The sequence below is a fragment of the Macaca nemestrina genome, chromosome 7, assembly GCF_043159975.1.
Source record: "Macaca nemestrina isolate mMacNem1 chromosome 7, mMacNem.hap1, whole genome shotgun sequence".
Classification (NCBI taxonomy): domain Eukaryota; kingdom Metazoa; phylum Chordata; class Mammalia; order Primates; family Cercopithecidae; genus Macaca; species Macaca nemestrina.
Window position 1 is genome coordinate 26,598,187 of NC_092131.1, and position 19,971 is coordinate 26,618,157.

Below are 19,971 nucleotides of genomic sequence, written 5' to 3' on the forward strand. Positions count from 1 at the left end.
GCATTTTCTCCAGATGTTTGATCAAGTTTCTACAAAGGTTTAATCATGATCGTCTAATATATTTGGAATAAATATATTACTTTATTCTAATAAACTAATTTATTAGAATAAACGAATAAACTAAAACTAATAAATTAGTTTATTCCAATAAATTAATAAACATACAAACATACTAGTTAATGTTTTGTAACATATAGTAAATAAAAAGAAGAAACATTGAAAAGATGGGTTAAAAAGTGAACAAAAATAGAAGTTGTAAAATATTTTCTTTCCATACCCCAGTGGATCAACTGAGTATCTCCTAAGTCTACTCTTCCACTTTGGGGACTGCTTGTCTAGACTGCTAAAACATTTTATACCTGCCCAACAATTACAAAGACATTTCTCAGTACCAGAGGGATAATAGAAAGTTGAACATTCTGTCTTGATCAAAGTGTATTCATGACTTAATACTTCCTTTATGTGGTGAATTCCTGTACTTCTTTGGTATATCCATAATGGCTTTGTGAATGTATGTGTCTTCATATACATTCTGTCTTCATAGTTGTACTTCATACCTGAAGTATAGACTTTCATATCCCTTGTAGTTCTCAAGTCTTTGAAGTTTATCTCTACAATAATTATGGAAAGGTTTGGATTCATGGAAATCATAACCTGTAACAAATATATTCTTTCTTTTTCCAATTCCTTTCATTCTTCCTGCCTCCTTTCCTTTTTTCTCTGTTGGATTGATAACTAATATAACTTCAAAGGCATTTTCCCTCCCTACTTCCTCCTATTCTGTTTTTTGCTGCTTTAAGAATTTCGAAATGAGAATAATACATACATATTTTTTCTTCCTGTGAGAGCTAACAGTTATTGAGCTATAGGCCAGGCATATGCTGGGAATTAGTTGTTTTCCTCTTTTTCTAAGAGATTGTCTTAACTTGATGTGTTTACACTTTTATAGATTGCATCTACCATCAGTCTATAAGGATGTCCTCTTTGATCTTGGTAACTAAAAGCGAGTTGGACAAGTCCAAATCCAATTGAAAAGACAAATGACCAACTCCAAATCCAATTGAAAAGACAGGCCTACTGCATACATAAGCTATTTGGTTATTTTGTTGTCAGTGTCATTGCTGGAAAGTCCACATAAAGAACAGTGAGCTTTGGGTAATACAGATGAAAGGGGTCGTCTGTAGGGATCCTTTCAGCTTGCAGTAATTGCCCCTAACATTCCTGTGGGCGATGCTGGTCATCTGACTGTACCCTCACCCCCAACAGACTTCTTGAATTTCTCCTGGAAATGATATTATAGCACAGCAAAGATAACAAACAGAAGATCGACATGATACAGACTCAGAATGCATCTTCTTCTCCTTCCCAGGACACATGTACACAAGTACACATAATAACATGCAAGAAATCTCAGCTGTCTTTCTTTGCCCATACCACCAGCCCCCTGACCAAAGTTACAGAATCCCCAACTTGAGTGAAGCAGAAATTCTCATCACTAAGGTTCAAAATTATCAGACTTTGAATCTGGTAGAATGGCACTATTATAACTGTTTCAGGATTGTGACAGTGAAGACATTGCTGTTTGTGCTTAAAGTATATTTGCTCATGAAGCTAAAAGACTTCTGATAAGGTGAGACTAGTAAGACTCCCAAGCTCCACTCTCAGAATAAGTAGGCCTGGGTCTGTGCCCATACGACTGAATATAAAAGTATTATATATAAAGAGGCTGATGAGGACCAGCTCTGCAGGGGCATTACTGATCAGTAGGACTTTAGTGCTGTATTAAAAGTAGACCCATATATTGAAGGAAGCAGTGAAGGAGCTAACAGACAGAGCTGTTGGTGAGACTGCAACCTCTAGGTTTATTTCATTTGGCCACTTGACATGCTCTATAGGGCATAGTGTGGCTTTCTCTTATTCACCAACATAACCAGGGATAATCAAGCCCTTGCCCTTGTATAATTCCTGCTGGGTCTGTCCCACAAACCCTGGCCAACAGACAGATGGATGAAATGAGTACTCAGACACAGGTATGCAGTGTAAGAGCAGCTAGGGGACTGGCTGGCTCTAGTGGTCAAAGTGCAGTCCTGAGAAGCTGGAGCTGCTTGCTTTTTATTCAGTGCAGGCACAATGCCGAAAACCTGAAGCCAACACAACCTGCGGGTAATTAACATTTATTGTTCCACTTTCAGGGAATGTCACACGCGCAGATGATAGAGGTCAGTTCCTGGTCGACATAAGTAAATAAGCCTGTTTAAGATAAATTCCCCCACACTCCCTTGTACCTACTCCTTGCCCTCTGCCTCAGGGTTATAGAATGCTGTCTTCAGCTATTCTCCCCTGGGGCTCTGCAGAACCTTCCGACCTTTCAGCAGATTTGCGTCCTTTCCCCTATAGTTTTTCCCACCACTCTGACCTGTCCCCCACACATTCCCTAATCTTTTATAAATCTGGTCATTTTTTCTGTCTTCTAACTATTGCAACAGTGAGCCTTTACCTTCCTTGGCAATTCCAGGATCTGAGAATCATCTTACAAAGTCTGAAACTGATTTTACTTGCTCACCGAAGAGTGATATGACTGTTAGAAATGGGTATCTCTGACCAAATGTAACATCAAGGTTCATTCCCATCTAATTCCACTTTAGGGTATACTGATACAGCCTAGCCCTTCACTAGCATCCAGGAACGTAACTGTTCCTAACCCCTTCAAAGGTCCAGAGGCTTCTTGGATCTTACAAGCATCCTGCGTTGTTGGTGGGGTGTGTTCACATGGTGAGCAGGTGAATAGTGAGGATGTGGAGGTGCACATGAGTGAGACATCTGTGGCAGAGGGCAGTCCTAATGAGTCACCTGTCCTGGTCACAGTAAGAGCATGAGCATTATAGTTCTACCACTGCTTCTGGGGACTTACCCAGTGCTCCTCCAGGAAGTACTTTTTATGGCTCCCCAGCCCTGGCATGGGTATAAGAAGTGTGCTAAAATCGGTAAGAATGGAGACCCCCTTTTTCCCTTATTCCTATGCTACGTTCTCCCTTATGGTAACCTCTAGATATAGGACGCCTTCTCTTTTAACCTCCTAAACCGAAAGAGCCCCCTTTTCACTTCTTTTCATACCATAGAGGTGTTTGATGATCCATTGAGCAGAGCTTCACATCCAAAAGGCTGAGCTCCTACAAACTCCTCTGTTCAGTTCTCTTTGATGGGCTCATAAGTACAGCCATGCACTGCATAGCATTTCAGTCAACAACAACATGTATATGTCAGTGGTCTTGTACGACTCTACTACCATATTTTTACTGTACCTTTTCTATGTTTAGATATCTTTGGGTATACAAATGCTTATAATTGCCTGCAGTATTCAGTACAGTAACATGCTGTACACGTTTGTAACCTAGGAGCAATAGGCTTTACCATATAGCCTCGGAGTATAGCAGGTTATACTATCTAGGTTTGTGTAACTACATTCTGTGATGATATTCTATCCAGGTTTGTGTAACACTCTATGATGATATTCTATCCAGGTTTGTGTAACTACACTCTATGATGATATACTATCCAGGTTTGTGTAACTACACTCTATGATGATATACTATCTAGGTTTGTGTAACTACACTCTATGATGATATTCTGTCTAGGTTTGTGTAACTGCACTCTCTGATGATGTACTATCCAGGTTTGTGTAACTACACTCTATGATGATATACTATTTAGGTTTGTGTAACTACACTCTATGATGATATACTATTTAGGTTTGTGTAACTACACTCTATGATGATATTCTATCCAGGTTTGTGTAACTACACTCTATGATGATATACTATCTAGGTTTGTGTAACTACACTCTATGTATGATGTTCCCACAATGAGGAAATCACCATTGATGTTGCATTTCTCAGGATACATTCCTGTCATTAACCAACAACAGGGATATGCTCTACAGTTGAAAATGACTATATTTGAAAATAGGAAGGAAACAGGTACTTTTTGCTATGGCAATAATAAAATAAAACACAGCTTAGGGTCTCTGCAGGTGTCACTATCACTAGTTAACTCAAGACACCTTGTTATATAAAATGTTAAGGAATTAATTTATAAAGCAGAATACTGATTTTTCAGTTTACCATAGATGCCAGAATATATCCCTGCCCTCAGCGTGAGACCTCTGCTGGGGAACTGGTGTTGGCCCTGTCAGACCACAGCAAGGTGTCGTAGTGGAGTCTCTGCCCAGGCTGAGTTGGAGAATGGAGCCCTCATCTAAGACAACCCAAGAAACTGATATCAGAAAGGCACATTGAGGCAGGGAACCAATAAGCCAATTGAGTCATAGTTGGTTGTTAGAGGAAGAGGCCAAAAGTAGGGATCCAAAGGTAGAGTATTGGGGAAGGCATGGGGAAGTGGGCAGTGGTAAAACAGAGGCAGAAGTTTAGAACCAGAGAGAAAAGATATTCTTGGTCACCACGTGAGGCTATACCCCACCAACATGGAATAAACTGGGGATAGTCCTGGACCAGTCAACAGACTTAAAGTCTGATGCTTGCTTTTCTGAGCAAAAAAAAGAAAGCTGGAAAGTGTTGGGTCAGCCTGTCCTAATAGCAGAGAGGGAGTTGGCAGGGCAGGCTGGACCAGTCATTTGAAGAAGGTACGCAGTACTGCTTCATAGGTTACCTTAGTAAGTAAAAATGAGAATGTGGTGTCTTGATAAAGATTCTGTTAAGTAATGTTAAGTGGTAGTTTGATGAACTGGCTTCTTCACTTCGGGAATATCTCTGACGGGGTACTTTACCAGCATTGAAGCATCCTCTGTCTTGGACAGTGCTGAGCCAGGTGAATACACATCCTCTGGCTGTCCTTTTTATCATTAGTATTTTGTAATGACTAACCAGGTCCCAGCATAGACTCATCCTCCAGCTCTCCTTTTTATCATAGTGTTTCGTGATGACTAAGTAGGTCCCAGCATATTTTACACACATTAGAAGCACCCTTGATAAGCTTGAGATGACTAACTCCCTTCTCTCACCCTATGCATTTCCACATTAGTGCATGACATCACTTGACCTTTTGCACAAAGACTTCTCTATGTCAATGGATGTTAATCTTTATTTAATTAACTTATTTTCCCTGTTGAAAAACGTTCCTAAGAAGTTGTGTCAAGATAACTCTTGCCAATCTCAAAAAGTAATGGGAAAAATTAACCAGATTTTACCTTAACGAACAAGCGTTAAGGAAATACTAGAGTTACTAAAAATTAAAAGCAGGACTTGACTTCTGATCTCATCTTGGGCAGTTTACTTAAAATTGCTGACCTCAGGCTTCTCTGTAAAATGAAGAGGTCAAGTTTTACTATTTCTGAAATCTCTCCAAACCCCAAAATTCCGTGTTCCTCTTTTCACTTAACAAATTACTCCATAAATATGAAATGTATCTGTGGCTGGCTGTACAGTTTTAAGCACAGGCATACCTCAGAGATACTGTAGGTTTGGTTGCAGACTATTGCAGTAAAGCAAGTATTGCAATAAAGCAAGTCACACACATTTTTTGGTTTCCTAGTACAGATAAAACTTATGCTTACACTATATTATTAAGTGTGCAATAGCATTATGTCTAAACAATGTACACGCTTTAATTAAAGACACTTTATTGCTAGAAATGCTAATGATCACCTGAGCCTTCAGCAAGTCATAATCTTTTTCTGGTGAACAGCCTCAGGGTGGTGGCTGCTGAGGGTTGGAATGGCTGTGACAGTTGACAGCAATGATATTTGCTGCATCAGTTGACCCTTTCATGAAAGATTTGTCTGTAGTATCCGATGCTATTTGATAACATTTAACACACAGTAAAATATCTTTCAAAATTGGAGTCACTCCTCTCAAATCCTGCTGCTGCCTTATCAACTAAGTTTATGGAATATTCTTTTTAAAAATAATTTCAACATTTATTTTGTTATATTTTATTTATTTATTTATTTATTTATTTATTTATTTATTTATTTTTGAGACAGAGTCTCATTCTGTTGCTCTGGCTGGAGTGCAGTGGCACGATCTCAGCTCACTGCAACCTTCACTTCCTGGGTTCAAGTGATTCTCCTGCCTCAGCCCCCTGAGTAGCTGGGACTACAGGTGCCTGCCACCTTGCCCAGCTGATTTTTGTATTTTTAGTAGAGATGGGGTTTCACCATGTTGGCCAGGCTGGTCTTGAACTCCTGACGTCAAGTGATCTGCCCACGTTGGCCTCCCAAAATGCTGGATTACAGGTGTGAGCCACTGCACCTGGCCTCAACTTTTATTTTAGATTCAGCAGGTACATGTGCAGGTTTGTTACATGGGCCTATTACATGACATGGAAGTTTGGGGTATGAATGATCCTGTCACCCAGGTAGTAAGCATAGTACTCAATCGGTAGGTTTTCAGCCCCAGTTTATGTAATATTCTAAAATCTTTGCTGTCATTTCAACAACGTTCACAGCATCTTCATCAGGAGTAGATTCTATCTCAAGAAAATACTTTTATTTTCTCATCCATAAGATGCAACTTCTCATCCATTAAAGTTTTATCATGAGATCACGTGCAGTGGATCATGCTTGTAATCTGAGCACTTAGGCAAACGCAGAAGGATAGCTTGAGCCCAGGAGTTTGAGACCAGCCTGAGCAACATAGTGAGACCCCGTTCTCCATAAAAAGGGAAAAAAAAGACCAAAGAAAAGTTTTCTTATGAGATTACAGCAATTCAGTCATATCTTCAGGTTTCACTTCTCGTTCTCTCGCTGTTTCCACCACATCTGCAGTTATTTCCTCCAGTGAAGTCTTGAACTCCTCAAAGTCATCCACAAGGCTTGGAATCAACTTTTACAAACTCCTGTGAAGGTTAACTTCTCTCATGAATCACAGATGTTTGTAATGGCATCTAGAATGATGAATCCTTTCCAGGAGTTTGTCAGTTTACCTTGCCCCAATCCATCAGAGGAATTACTATCTATGGCAGCCTTACAAAATGTATTCCTCAAATAAGAAGACTTGAAAATCAAAATTACCCCTTGATCCATGGGATATAGAATGGATGTTGTGGGCCGGGCACAGTGGCTCATGCCTGTAATCCCAGCACTTTGGGAGGCCAAGGCAGGCGGATCACCTGAGGTGGGGAGTTCAAGACCAGCCCAACCAACATGGAGAAACCCTGTCTCTACTAAAAATACAAAATAAGCCAAGCGTGGTGGCACATGCCTGTAATCCCAGCTGCACGGGAGGCTGAGGCAGGAGAATCGCTTGAACCCGGGAGGTGGAGGTTGCGGTGAGCCGAGATCGCCCCATTGCACTACAGCCTGGGCGACAGGAGCAAAACTCCATCTCAAAAAAAAAAAAAAAAAGAATGGATGTTGTGTTCCATGGCTGCAGGCATGAAGACAACATTAATCTCTTTGTGCATCTCTGTCAGTGCGCTCGGGCGGTCAGGTGCATTGTCAGTGCGCAGTAACGTTTTTGCAAGGAACCTCTTTTTTCTGAGCAGTAGGTCTCAACCTGGGCTTACAATATTCAGTAATTCATGCTGTAAACAGATGTGTTGTCATCCAGGCTTTGTTGTTCCATTTATAGATCTCAGGCAAGGTAGATTTGCATAATTCTTAAGGGCTCTTAAGATTTTTGGAATGGTAAATAAACAATGGCTTCAACTTAAAGTCACCAGCCACATTAGCCACTAACAAGAGAGTCAGCCTGTCCTTTGAAGTTTTGAAACCAGGCATTGACTTTTCTCTAGCTATCAACATCCTAGATGGCATCTTCTTCCAGTAAAAGGCTGTTTTATCTTCAGTGAAAATCTGTTGCTTAGTGTATCCACCTTCCTCAATTATATTAGGTAAATCTTTTGGATAACTTGTTGCAGCTTCTACATTAGCACTTGCTGTTTAACCTTCTACTTTTATGTTATGGAAATGGCTTATTTCCTTAAACCTCGTGAACCAACCTCTGCTAGCTTTATTTATATATTTTTTTCCTGTGATTTCCTCACCTCTTTCCACCTTCATAGAATTGATGACAGGTGGGACCTTCCTCTGAATTAGGCTCTGGCTTACAAGAATATTGTCCCTGGTTGAATCCTCTATCCAGACCACTAAAACTTCCTCCATATCATCAGTCAAGCTCTTTCACTTTCTTGCCATTCATGTGTTCACTGGAGTGGCACTTTTAATTTCCTTTGAGGAGTTTTCCTTTGCATTCACAACTGGGTTAACTGGCATGGGCTTTTCGCCTGTCACGGCTTTTGCCATGCCTTCTTCACTAAGCTTACTCAACTCTCACTTTTGATTGAAAGTAAGAGACATATAACTCTTCATCTGAATACTTAGAGACCATAGTGGGATTATTAATTGGCCTAATTTCAATATTGTTGTGTCTCAGGGAATAAGGAGGCCTGAAGAGAGAGAAAGAGAGGGGAATGGCGAGACTGTGGAGCAGCCCAGAACACACACATTTATTGATTAAGTTCACCATCTTATGTGGGCACAGTTTATGGTGCCCCGAAACAGTTACAATAGTATCATCAAAAATCACAGATCACGGTAACAGATATATTTATAGTGAAAATGTTTGAAATATTGTGAGAATTGCCAAAATGTGACCCAGAGACAGAGTGAGCACATGCTGTTGGAAAGATGGTGCTGACAGACTTTGCGTTGCTACAGATCTTCTGTTAATAAAAGATGCAGTATCTGTGAAGTGCAAAAAGACGAGGTATGCCTTTATATGCCGTTATGTAACAGTCACTGCTACTGCATGTTTAGAAGCCTGCAGTGATCTTAGAACATTTGTTCTTGCCACTCCTAATAAATTCCAATGAACATTTATCAATACTTTTTTTTTGTATTTGTCACTGCATTAACAAATTAGGTTAACAAATAAGGGAAAGAAGATAGTAGAGTCTCTATGTTCAAAATATAGACACTTAATTTTCCTCCCATAGTTCTTACTTTTTATTCAGTTTTAGTGGCTTTGATGACTACTGAAATCACTTTATTTAATTTAATCTTTTAGGAACTTGAAATAGATTGTGGCCTAACATTAAAAGAATCCACCACTTCTCTTCAGTTGGCATCAGTAAAGACACTAGGAACCTCTTAGGTACTGGAAATTTTCCCTGTGCTATAGAATGAGAACCTAATCCTTACACATGGCTTTTGTTTGGCAGCAGCCCAACTCATAATAAAAACAATTTGGAGGTAGCCAGTGGAAGAGACAGTAATTGAAATCATGCTGGAGTTTAGTTTTTTGTTTTATTTTAATAAATCAGTAAATTGAATTGTGGAGAAGAATTAGTTTTGTGTTCAAGATACTTGGTTTTTGCCTATTTCTTGCTGGAGAAATTTGCCAGCTTTTCCCCCTCTCGTTGTTTCCAGTCCCAGCGACACCGGCAATAATTGTCTTGGGAAAGATCTAACCGCTGCTTTCTCAATACAGACTACAGCTAAGCAGTTTATTTCCTTTTTCTAAGGTTAATTAGTAGTAGTAATAAAGAGATGTTTTGAACTTTTATTATAACTTCTATTATAATGGTATGTTGCTTTCTTTTGTAAGCAACATCACAGTTTTTGAAAGAAAGAATACAGATTTCAAATTTTTTAAATCACCTCTTATCCCATGAGAGATTTGTTTTCACACCAAAATATTATGAGATTATTATATTCCAAAGCTTTCTAATACATACATACTACATTATCATTCCAGTAGTAGTGGTGGTGGTGGTGGTGGTGGTAGTAGTAGTAGTAGTAGTAATAAGAACAGCCTACATCTACTGAGCATTTATTATTTGCTTGTCTGGTAGGATTTAATATTTCCCTAATTAAATATATAGCAAAACTGAGATAGAGGGAAATTTAAGACTTGCCTAGAATCACATATCTAAAATGCTATAGGTATGGAATTGAAACCCAAGCAATTTGACTGCAGATTTTAGGTGCTTCTTGTTATTCACTCAACAATATGTCCTAGTCAGCTTCCATGTGAATTAACATGCATCAGAGCATCATCTTGACAGCTACATGGAATTTCATTTTAAGGATATAACAACTGATGTAACTAGTCTCCCATTGTTGGGCATTCAGGTTTTTTCATGTTTTTCTGTGATAGAAACATTGCCGTAATAAACATCACTGTGTACATCGTTGCATGCTTGTCCTGTTATTTCCTTAGAGTAAACTCTTATAATTTATTTCCTAAAATTCTCGGATTTCTTTAAATAAATTATTTCATAGAAAAAGAAAAACTCAATTTCAGAAATTTCACCTATGCCCTGCTACCATCCCAGAGAATAAGTTTTAAAAATTCATGGAATTATGGAACATGAAACCGTCAAAGGAAAGATAATTTTGTCGAAGTCTTTTGATATTTTTTAATGACTGTCAAAAGGAAAACAGAATCCCTAGAAATTAATTGAATTCAAACATTTCCCTTCAAATTTAAAGACACTCATTTAGTTTGTATTATAACGCTAATGTTTCAAAAATGTTTAGGACTTGGTGTGATTTAAACTAACTTAGTTTGAAAAGGAATTTATTGTAAGAAAATGATCTTCAGTAGGGACAAAGGCCCTTTTTTCTCTTTTCATTTCTGGCTCAGGATAAGATGAGAAGGGCTGTTTTGAGGACAAGATTCCCAACAGAAGGGAATCCTTTGGCAGCAAGTGTAAACAGCTTTGGCAGAAAGCCCCCCTGCAAAAAAGGACTTCAGCTTGTTTTAAACTAGAGAGTGAGCGCCAGGACAAAAAGATAACCCTGATGCCAGGGGTGGGCCAGTAGAGATTGTTTGGGTGGAAACCCTACATCACAAACTCTCTAGCGCTGCCTCATTAGAAATTGATGAGTTTTGAGACGTACCCTTTCCCGTTCTCTAGACAGGATCAAGAACCATTCCAAGGAAGTGATTGTATTTCACTCAGGACCACAATGTTCCTTTTAGACGTTGTTACCAAAATGATAAATAAAATATAAAAACTATGAGTGTAGGTTGTTTCCTGACCGTTTTCCCTTCAGTTTTCAGAAAATAAATCACTTATGTATATACAAAACTGGATTCATGCTTAATTTGAAGGAGATCGTCATCTTTAATTTAAAAATGTTTTAGAATCCTTTTTAGTCACTGTATATATAGAAAATGCTTTTTGCTCATTATGTTTCTGGGGTGGGTATGGATATGTGTATATGTATATGCATACTCGTGTTTAGCCTACATTTTCTTTTCTTTTTTTCTTTTTTCTTTTCTTTTTTTTTTTTTTTGAGACAGAGTTTTGCTCTGTCGCCCAGGCTGGAGTGCAGTAGCGCCATCTCGGCTCACTGCAACCTCTGCCTCCCAGGTTCAAGCGCTTCTCCTGCCTCAGCCTCCCGAACAGCTGGGATTACAGGCTTGTGCCACCACGCCCAGCTAATTTTTGCATTTTTAGTAGAGACAGGGTTTTCATGTTGGCCAGGCTGGTCTCGAACTCCTGACCTCAAGTGATCTGTCTGCCTCGGCCTCCCAAAGTGCTGGGATTACAGGCGTGAGTCACCGTGCCCGGCCTAGCCTAACATTTTCAAACCGACGTTTTCAGTTGAGAGAATTGCTATCTGTTTGAATAAATTACTTGGAAAGACGGATGACAAGTCAGCATCCCATCCTTGTATAATTGCATGTGCAATTATGTGCAGCATTGCTGATGGTGTGGTTGGATGTGATACGCATGAAGGCGTAGTGAGATGGTCAGAAAACTCAATCATTCGAGTATCCGTTTCCCTTTGATTCCAAACGACTGGCCATGGAAACAGTGGGTGGGATGGTAGCAGAGATCTCTCATACACATTCCTGCAGAGACGTAGAGAATGGAAGAGCTACTCTAAAGCAAAGTTTATTTTCTCACTTATTTTATCAAAAAACCTTATTGAGTACCTACTATATGCACACATTTGTTGTCAGTGCTGTTCCTTCATCAGAATTCATTCCTCCTTGCTAAAAGCCTCATTTCCCCTCCCTTCCCACAGCCCCAGCAGATACCCACGGTCCTTAGGTTACTGAAAAAATTTAGATCTTTCCCTCATCAAACCCAAGTCCTATATCTCCTTCCTGGAAGGCCCTGCTAAAGTGGAGTTTTATTTGTAATAACCTTTTAATCATAAAAAATAAACTTCAAGATGGAAAAAATATTTTAGAGAAAAAAAGATTATATCATGAGCATTTCCTCATGATATACGGCATACTTGTAAACATTTTAGTGGGTGGGTATTATTTTATTGTAGGCTTCAATTTCTTAACACTTACCCAATTGTTGAATATTTAAAATATTTTTCCCTATTATAAATAATGCCAAAATGGACATCTCTGTTCTTCCAACTTGGTTCATAATTTAGATTTATTTTCTTAGGGTAGAATTACTAAGTCATTGTTTATGAACATGTGTTAAGGTCCTTAATATAAATTGCCCAGTCTTTTCAGGCGATCTGTTGCAACTTACAGTTTCATTAAGCGTCTACGTAGTGCTCCTATTATGGCACCCTTACCCTCATTGAGCACTAAAATCTTTCAGAATCTTCACTGATTTTTTTTTTTAATTTTAATTTTTCATTTTTGAGACGGAGTCTTCCTCTGTTGCCCAGGTTGGAGTGCTGACGCAATCTCGGCTCACTGCAATCTCCACCTCCCGGGTTCGAGAGATTCTCCTGCCTCAGCCTCCCAAGTAGCTGGGATAACAGGTGCCCGCCACTACGCACAGCTAATTTTTTTGTATTTTTAGTAGAGACTGGGTTTTACCATGTTGGCCAGGCTGGTCTCGAACTCCTGACCTCGTGATACGCCCACCTCAGCCTCCCAAAGTGCTGGGATTACAGGCATGAGCCACCGCGCCCGGCCATTTTTCTTATTACTAGTGAGAGTGGACATTTTTCACATACTTATTAGACATTTTTTCGTTTCTCTTTCATGAATTATCTGTGTATGTTCTTTACTCAGACTTCTATTGGGGTTTTTGTGTTTTTCTTATTCACATGTATGAACTTAGTGAATTAAGAAGGTTGACCATTTGTCTTTAATATTTATTCATTGTGTTTAGGCTAAAATCCCTCCAAGAATATTATTTGTAATCATATTATCACTTACAGAAGATAACTTGTTTTTTTTCAGTGAGATGAGCTTATATAATTTTATGTAGGAGATGGTTTTCAATGTTTAAAAATTAAGAATACATTTCTTAAAGCTAAGTACAGAAAACATCTATTCCAGAAACTTAAAACAAGGGAGAGTATATAAATTGCAAGAGACCTTGGTACTACCAGTCACTACTTCTGTATTGCTATAGCCATTGTGTTCTTATTGCACTTAATGCGATAGCTCCTCTGGGGTACTCATTACAAATATGTGAGATCTATGCCCAGACTAAGCACCTGAAACAGGTAATGAGCTGCTTTGGAATGTACTGGATTCCAGTTGAAATTCTAGTAATCCCTCATTCCCATACTTTAGTTTTCCTTACCTCTAGAGCCCCTGAACAGTAGCTCATACGTTCTCCTTTTCGTTTTAGACAATTCCTCCTCGCTTCAGGAAGATGAAGAAGTAGAAATGGAGGCCATCAGCTGGCAGGCCAGCAGTCCGGCCATGAATGGGCACCCTGCCCCTCCAATGACCTCTGCTCGTTTTCCCAGCTGGGTCACCTTTGATGACAATGAAGTCAGCTGCCCTTTAGCACCAATCACCTCTCCTCTGAAGCCAAATACTCCACTAAGTGCATCTGTGATCCCAGATGTACCTTATAATTCAATGGGATCATTTAAGAAGAGGGACCGTCCCAAGAGCACTTTGATGAACTTCTCCAAAGTTCAGAAGCTGGACATTTCCTCTTTAAACCGCACGCCTTCTGTAGCTGAGGCTCCACCTTGGAGGGCAACCAACCCTTTCCTGAATGAGACTCTGCAGGATGTACAGCCCTCCCCTATCAACCCTTTCAGTGCTTTCTTTGAGGAACAGGAGAGGCGCTCCCAAAACAGTTCCATTTCCAGTACCACGGGCAAAAGCCAAAGAGATTCCCTCATTGTCATCTACCAGGATGCCATCAGTTTTGATGATTCAAGCAAAACCCAGTCACACTCTGATGCTGTTGAAAAACTCAAACAACTCCAAATTGATGACCCTGATCACTTTGGCAGTGCAACTCTACCTGATGATGACCCGATAGCCTGGATTGAGCTAGATGCTCACCCGCCTGGATCAGCATGGTCCCAGCCCCGTGACGGGTGGCCAATGATGTTGAGGATCCCTGAGAAGAAAAACATCATGTCCTCCAGGCACTGGGGACCAATCTACGTCAAACTGACAGATGCTGGTTACCTGCAGCTGTATTATGAGCAGGGCCTAGAAAAACCGTTCCGTGAGTTCAAGCTGGAGATCTGTCACGAGATTTCAGAACCCCGGCTTCAAAACTATGATGAGAATGGCAGAATCCACAGCTTGCGGATAGACCGTGTCACCTATAAAGAGAAGAAGAAATACCAGCCCAAACCTGCTGTGGCCCACACAGCAGAGAGGGAACAGGTGATTAAGCTGGGCACCACCAATTACGATGACTTCCTGAGTTTCATCCATGCAGTTCAGGACCGTCTCATGGATCTGCCAGTGTTGTCAATGGATTTGAGCACAGTTGGCCTGAACTACCTTGAAGAGGAGATTACAGTGGATGTCAGAGATGAATTCTCTGGCACTGTGAGCAAAGGAGACAACCAGATTCTCCAGCACCATGTCTTGACGCGGATCCACATCCTGAGTTTCCTGTCTGGGCTCGCAGAGTGCCGCCTGGGCCTCAATGATGTCCTCGTCAAAGGGAATGAAATAGTTTTGAGGCAGGACATCATGCCCACCACCACCACAAAGTGGATCAAGCTTCATGAGTGCCGTTTCCATGGGTGTGTGGATGAGGATGTATTCCACAACTCGCGGGTCATTCTGTTCAACCCTTTGGATGCGTGCCGGTTTGAGCTAATGCGGTTCAGGACAGTGTTTGCTGAGAAGACCTTGCCTTTCACACTCAGGACAGCCGCAAGCGTCAATGGGGCAGAGGTGGAGGTGCAGAGCTGGCTGAGGATGTCAACTGGCTTCTCCTCCAATCGTGACCCCCTCACTCAGGTTCCCTGTGAGAATGTGATGATCCGTTACCCTGTGCCCAGTGAGTGGGTGAAAAACTTCCGCAGGGAAAGTGTCCTGGGGGAAAAGTCTTTGAAAGCCAAAGTGAACCGGGGGGCAAGTTTTGGCTCCACTAGTGTTTCTGGCTCTGAGCCTGTCATGAGAGTAACGCTGGGAACTGCCAAGTATGAGCATGCCTTCAACTCCATTGTGTGGAGGATAAACCGACTGCCCGACAAAAACTCAGGTGGGTGGTGGTTCCTCTTCTGTGAAAACAAACATACAGTTGTAAAAAAGCTGAGCTCAAAGTTCCACATCCTGTATGAAGTGCTTGTTTTTACTGTGTGATGGGAGTGGTGATGGAGGGGGAGTGGGGCCAGAAAAGTAAAAATAATTGAGCAAGGTAAGTAATGCGTATAGTGTCCCAGTTCACTCTGTCTTTTCACCCCCTCATTATCACACATCTTCCATAAAACTAGGGATTCTTCTCAGCTGAGCTGCTAAGCAGCTCTTCAGGGCAGCTTCTGAATTTCTATTCTTTGGGGACTCATTAACGTATTAGCTGTGGTGCTGGAAGTGATTCATTTCTAGATGGCTTCTGAAGACACATCTTTCTCACACTGCCCTCGATGTAGGTAAAAGGGCCAGTTTATGGCCAGTCATGGACAATACACTGAGAGGTTAATTTTATGACTCCAGCCACCCCGTGCAAGGCCTGTCAGTCATAATATCTCAAGTTCAGAGTTTGGCCCTGGGACTGGGGGATGGGAAAGAAAAGTGGCCTTCAATCAGACTGAAGATCCAGCTAGGACATGAATTTCTAAAAGGGCCAGAATTCTAGCAGACAAAATATAAAGAAAAGAATGTTTTATTTAGACAAACAAACAAACAAAAAATGCTTACCAGCCCTAGCTGGGCTGCTCACAGCTATCAGGGATGCTTTTGTGCTTGAGTGAATGCAGAAGGCAATTACTTCCCCCATGGGTCCAGTGAGATTTAGTGAAATGACAAAGTGAGGGAGCAGTCAAACCAGCACTAATACATGTATTTCTTCGAGTATGTCTGGGTGACCCCAATGGTAGGCAGCAAGCCCATGATCTTGTAAGCCTTTAAATCCCTTCTTTTCTTGTTTAGAATACATTTTGCCCATCTGTTAACAAAAGTGGATATGCTAGCTGAGCAAAAAGAATAAGGTTTGGAAAAACTCTTGATTCAAATGGCTTTCTCTTATGTGGCAATCCTTTCTTCCATTCTCACTATAAATCCTAGCAGTGTGTTCAGAGTCTTCCTCTCCCGCTCTGAGTGTGAAGTGGCAGTATTATTATATCCTAAGTGTAAAGCAATGTGATGGCAGACGGCAGTGTGATCTGGCCAGCTCCCCAGGCAATCCAGGGAATGGACACACACCAGGGCGTTCTGTATCAGACACTGGGTGTAGCTGTGCAAACTGAAGAGACAATTGGACCTCTGTGTTTGAGGCTGGATTTCTAAACTGACAGAATTTTTAAAACCAAGTGTTCCTCTCTGTGCCTGCTTATTCATTTCCCCTGAACTCAGCACTGTCTTCTGCTGGCGGCAGCACTGTAACTTCTACCTTATCCACGGGGCGCCTCTGACCTGACAGAGGAAGAGAGAAAACCCTGACCTCTCCTCTGACATGGAAGCCCTTGGAAAGAGACAACTGTGGAATTACCGGATTTTCAAGCTGGAAGGGACCTTGGGGATAACTCAGGTTATTTATAGATGAGAAAATTAAGGTCGGGAAGGTGATGTGACGCATCTAGAGAGTCATGCAGTCACATCCAGGGTCCTTTTCTCAATCTGTCACCGGTGTCTCCTGATAGATGGAGCCAAATAGACACAAATATTGAAATAATTTCCACCAGAAGAACAGATATTTGCAGTTTTTCCAATGAGTACAAACGTATCTATTTGTTTCAAAGGGATTTCTCCCAAACATTTAAAAGTACTGCATAAAGGTTTTTTTTAATTATTATTATAAGTAACAAAGACTTACTGGCTACCTTAAGCAACAAAACAAATTATTGGATGGGATAGCTCAGAGACCTGAGGAAAAGACTGATCCGGAAGACTTTAGAAAGACAGCAGTAGAGTAGCTCTGGTCATAGAGACTAATGGATATCTCCTCAGCGTGTAGCCTTAGGACAGATCATCACAGACTATTTTTTGTTTTTTGTTTGTTTGTTTGTTTTGTTTTGTTTTAAATGAAGTCTCACCGTGTCACCCAGGCTGGAGTGCAGTGGCGCGATCTCGGCTCACTGCAACTTCCACCTCCTGGGTTCAAGCAATTCTCCTGCATCAGCCTCCTGAGTAGCTAAATTTTTGTATTTTAAGTAGAGGCAGGGTTTCACCATGTTAGCCAGGCTGGTCTTGAACTCCTGACCTCAGGTGATCTGCCTGCCTCCTACTCCCAAAGTGCTAGGATTACAGGCCTAAGGCACCGCCCCCGGCCCTATTTTTTTGTTCTTTTGCAGCTTGGCTCAAGAGACTAGGGGAGAGGAGTGTGTTTTGACTGACATGACCACCAAGACAACATGTAGCCCTGGGGAAGATTATTTCCCAAAAGGAGAGAAAGAAAAAGACTGCTACCAGAAAAGAGGGAGGATGGATACAGGACAGGGAAAAAGCACAACCAGGCCTTCAGCAAACACTCTCCTTAATGATTCCCAGTGGAGAGTGTTCTGTTGGCTCAAGGGCAAGTAAACGCAGCTTATATGCTGTTTTACATATCTGTTTCCAGATTGTGGAACCTCGTTTGTGGAAGATTTTTGAAATATAGCACAGCATAAGGATATCTGTTGATGTTTCTTACTTAAATCCTCACAGCCTTGCCCCATTACTGCTTTCGCTGTCATGGTTATGTAACAATATTTTCAATAGTGAAACCCCAAAAAGAGGCTGCTTCTACTTTTCTAGTCAGTGGTATGTTTTCCATACCCGTTCGGGAAATGGACAGCACCCTTTTTGGAAACTTGCGGTGTATAGGATCTGAATTCCAGGCAGAATGGAAGTTGTCACCCACTGCTGGTATTCAGTGTGCCCAGCTCCTGCCCTCCTTGGCAGTGTTCATCCGGGAACCCAGAGAATTGATGGTTATCTTTTAGTAATAGCCCTTTCCTGGGCTCGTCTGTCTAGGTATTCAGACAGCCCTGGGAAGATGCTTTGTACAGGTTATTTTTTATAATCCTTAACCTTCTTTAAGGAAGCTGGGGCTCAGCTGAAGTCAAAGGCCCGGCTGGCTGGAAGCCTACCTCTCCTCACACGTTCCTGCCTGCCGTGGCCCTGCATTCCCAGGCCCCAGTGGGCAGGGTAGTCAGAGCCCAGGCAACAGAGGCCAGCAGGTCATTACCCTTGTGTTGCTGGCATCCCTAGCCTGTAGCCACAGCAGGCTTGTCCCATTCCCAGCCACCAAGAGACCAAGCAGCCACCTTTGAATTCCAACGTGACCCCCGCTGGTGGAGCCCAGCCTGGCCCAGCCCAGCCACATAGGTGGGCAGCTCCCCTCTCTGAGCTCTCCAAGGACCCCGCCCACCCTCATCCCAAGAGTTTTTCTTTCTTTGTTTTTTTGTTTGAGATGGAGTCTCTGTCACCCAGCCTGGAGTGCAGTGGCACGATCTTGGCTCACTGCAAGCTCCGCCTCCCGGGTTCACTCCATTCTCCTGCCTCAGCCTCCCTTGTAGCTGGGACTACAGGCACCCGCCACCACGCGTGGCTAATTTTTTTGTATTTTTAGTAGAGACGGGGTTTCACCATCTTAGCCAGGATGGTCTTGACCTCCTGACCTCGTGATCTGCCCGCCTCAGCCTCCCAAAGTGCTGGAGTTTTTCTTCATCTTAGAAGGCACCAACATAAGTCGTGCTGCTTCCACAGATCATCGCCAGGAAATGAAACATTCTGTCCTGCATACGTGGCTGTCTTTGCAGGAACCCCCCGTTCTCATTAGACCTGGTAGAGGGAAAACAGTCCCAATATGATCATCCTTGTATGGGAAATTTTAAACATCTGAATTTTTTGTTGAATTTTCTCAACCTCATCAAGGACAATGACAGCATGTGTGGACTTATTTAATGCATTACTATGAATTAAACCACAATAGCTTTCAAAATTGAACTTCCTTAACTGTCCACCACCCTCACCCATCTGAGAGCTGATGCTAGGATTCTAGGAAAGAATGCTGCTTTCAGAATTTGCTGTGAATACACTTTGGTGGAGTAAAAGGAGGGAATCAGTTGGGTAGAAAGGAAAGATTTCTCCATATTCCAACAATGTGCAAAATAAGTGTAATTAGATTAAAAGAGTTGTCCAAGTTGCTATTAAATTAAGAGATGCTTCTGTATACTTGGTTGTGATCTAATTTCACAGCAATATATTGAGAAGAATTTAGGACATAGTTTGAAGGCAGAGTCATCTCTGAATCTTATTTCCAGCTCTACCACTTAATGGCTGTGTGACCTCAGGCAATTTACTTAACCCTCTCAGAGAAACCTAATTTTTCTCATCTATAAAATAGGGTTATTAATATCTAGTTCATTCAGAATGAAATGAGATAATGCTTTTAAGGGCTTAGCGCAGTATCTGGCCTGTAATAAAATGTCCCATAAATGATAGCTGTATCATTACATCTGTGGCACACAATTTAAAAACATTGAATGGATTCATTTTCAAGTAATTTAATTTTTACTGTTATATGTATCTTACTTAAATTCTTTTCCTAAAATTAGTGCACATTTTTCAATTTTCCAAAGCTTTACTCTTTAGAAATAACCACTGAAATATGTTATGTCTGTGAAACAGAGCAAAACAAATAACTTCACTATCTAATGTTTTC

General features: G+C 41.2%; 1 protein-coding gene across 7 annotated transcripts in view; it reads left to right on the forward strand.

Annotated features, from left to right (window-relative positions):
- Positions 1-19,971, forward strand: part of LOC105467637 (stonin 2) — a 175,927-nt gene that overhangs the window by 143,964 nt on the left and 11,992 nt on the right. For all 7 annotated transcript variants that reach the window (XM_011717330.3, XM_011717331.3, XM_071099776.1 and 4 more), the window contains one exon: positions 13,531-15,369. In XM_011717330.3, the coding sequence (XP_011715632.2) occupies positions 13,531-15,369 (1,839 nt within the window). The remainder of the gene's footprint in view (positions 1-13,530; positions 15,370-19,971) is intronic.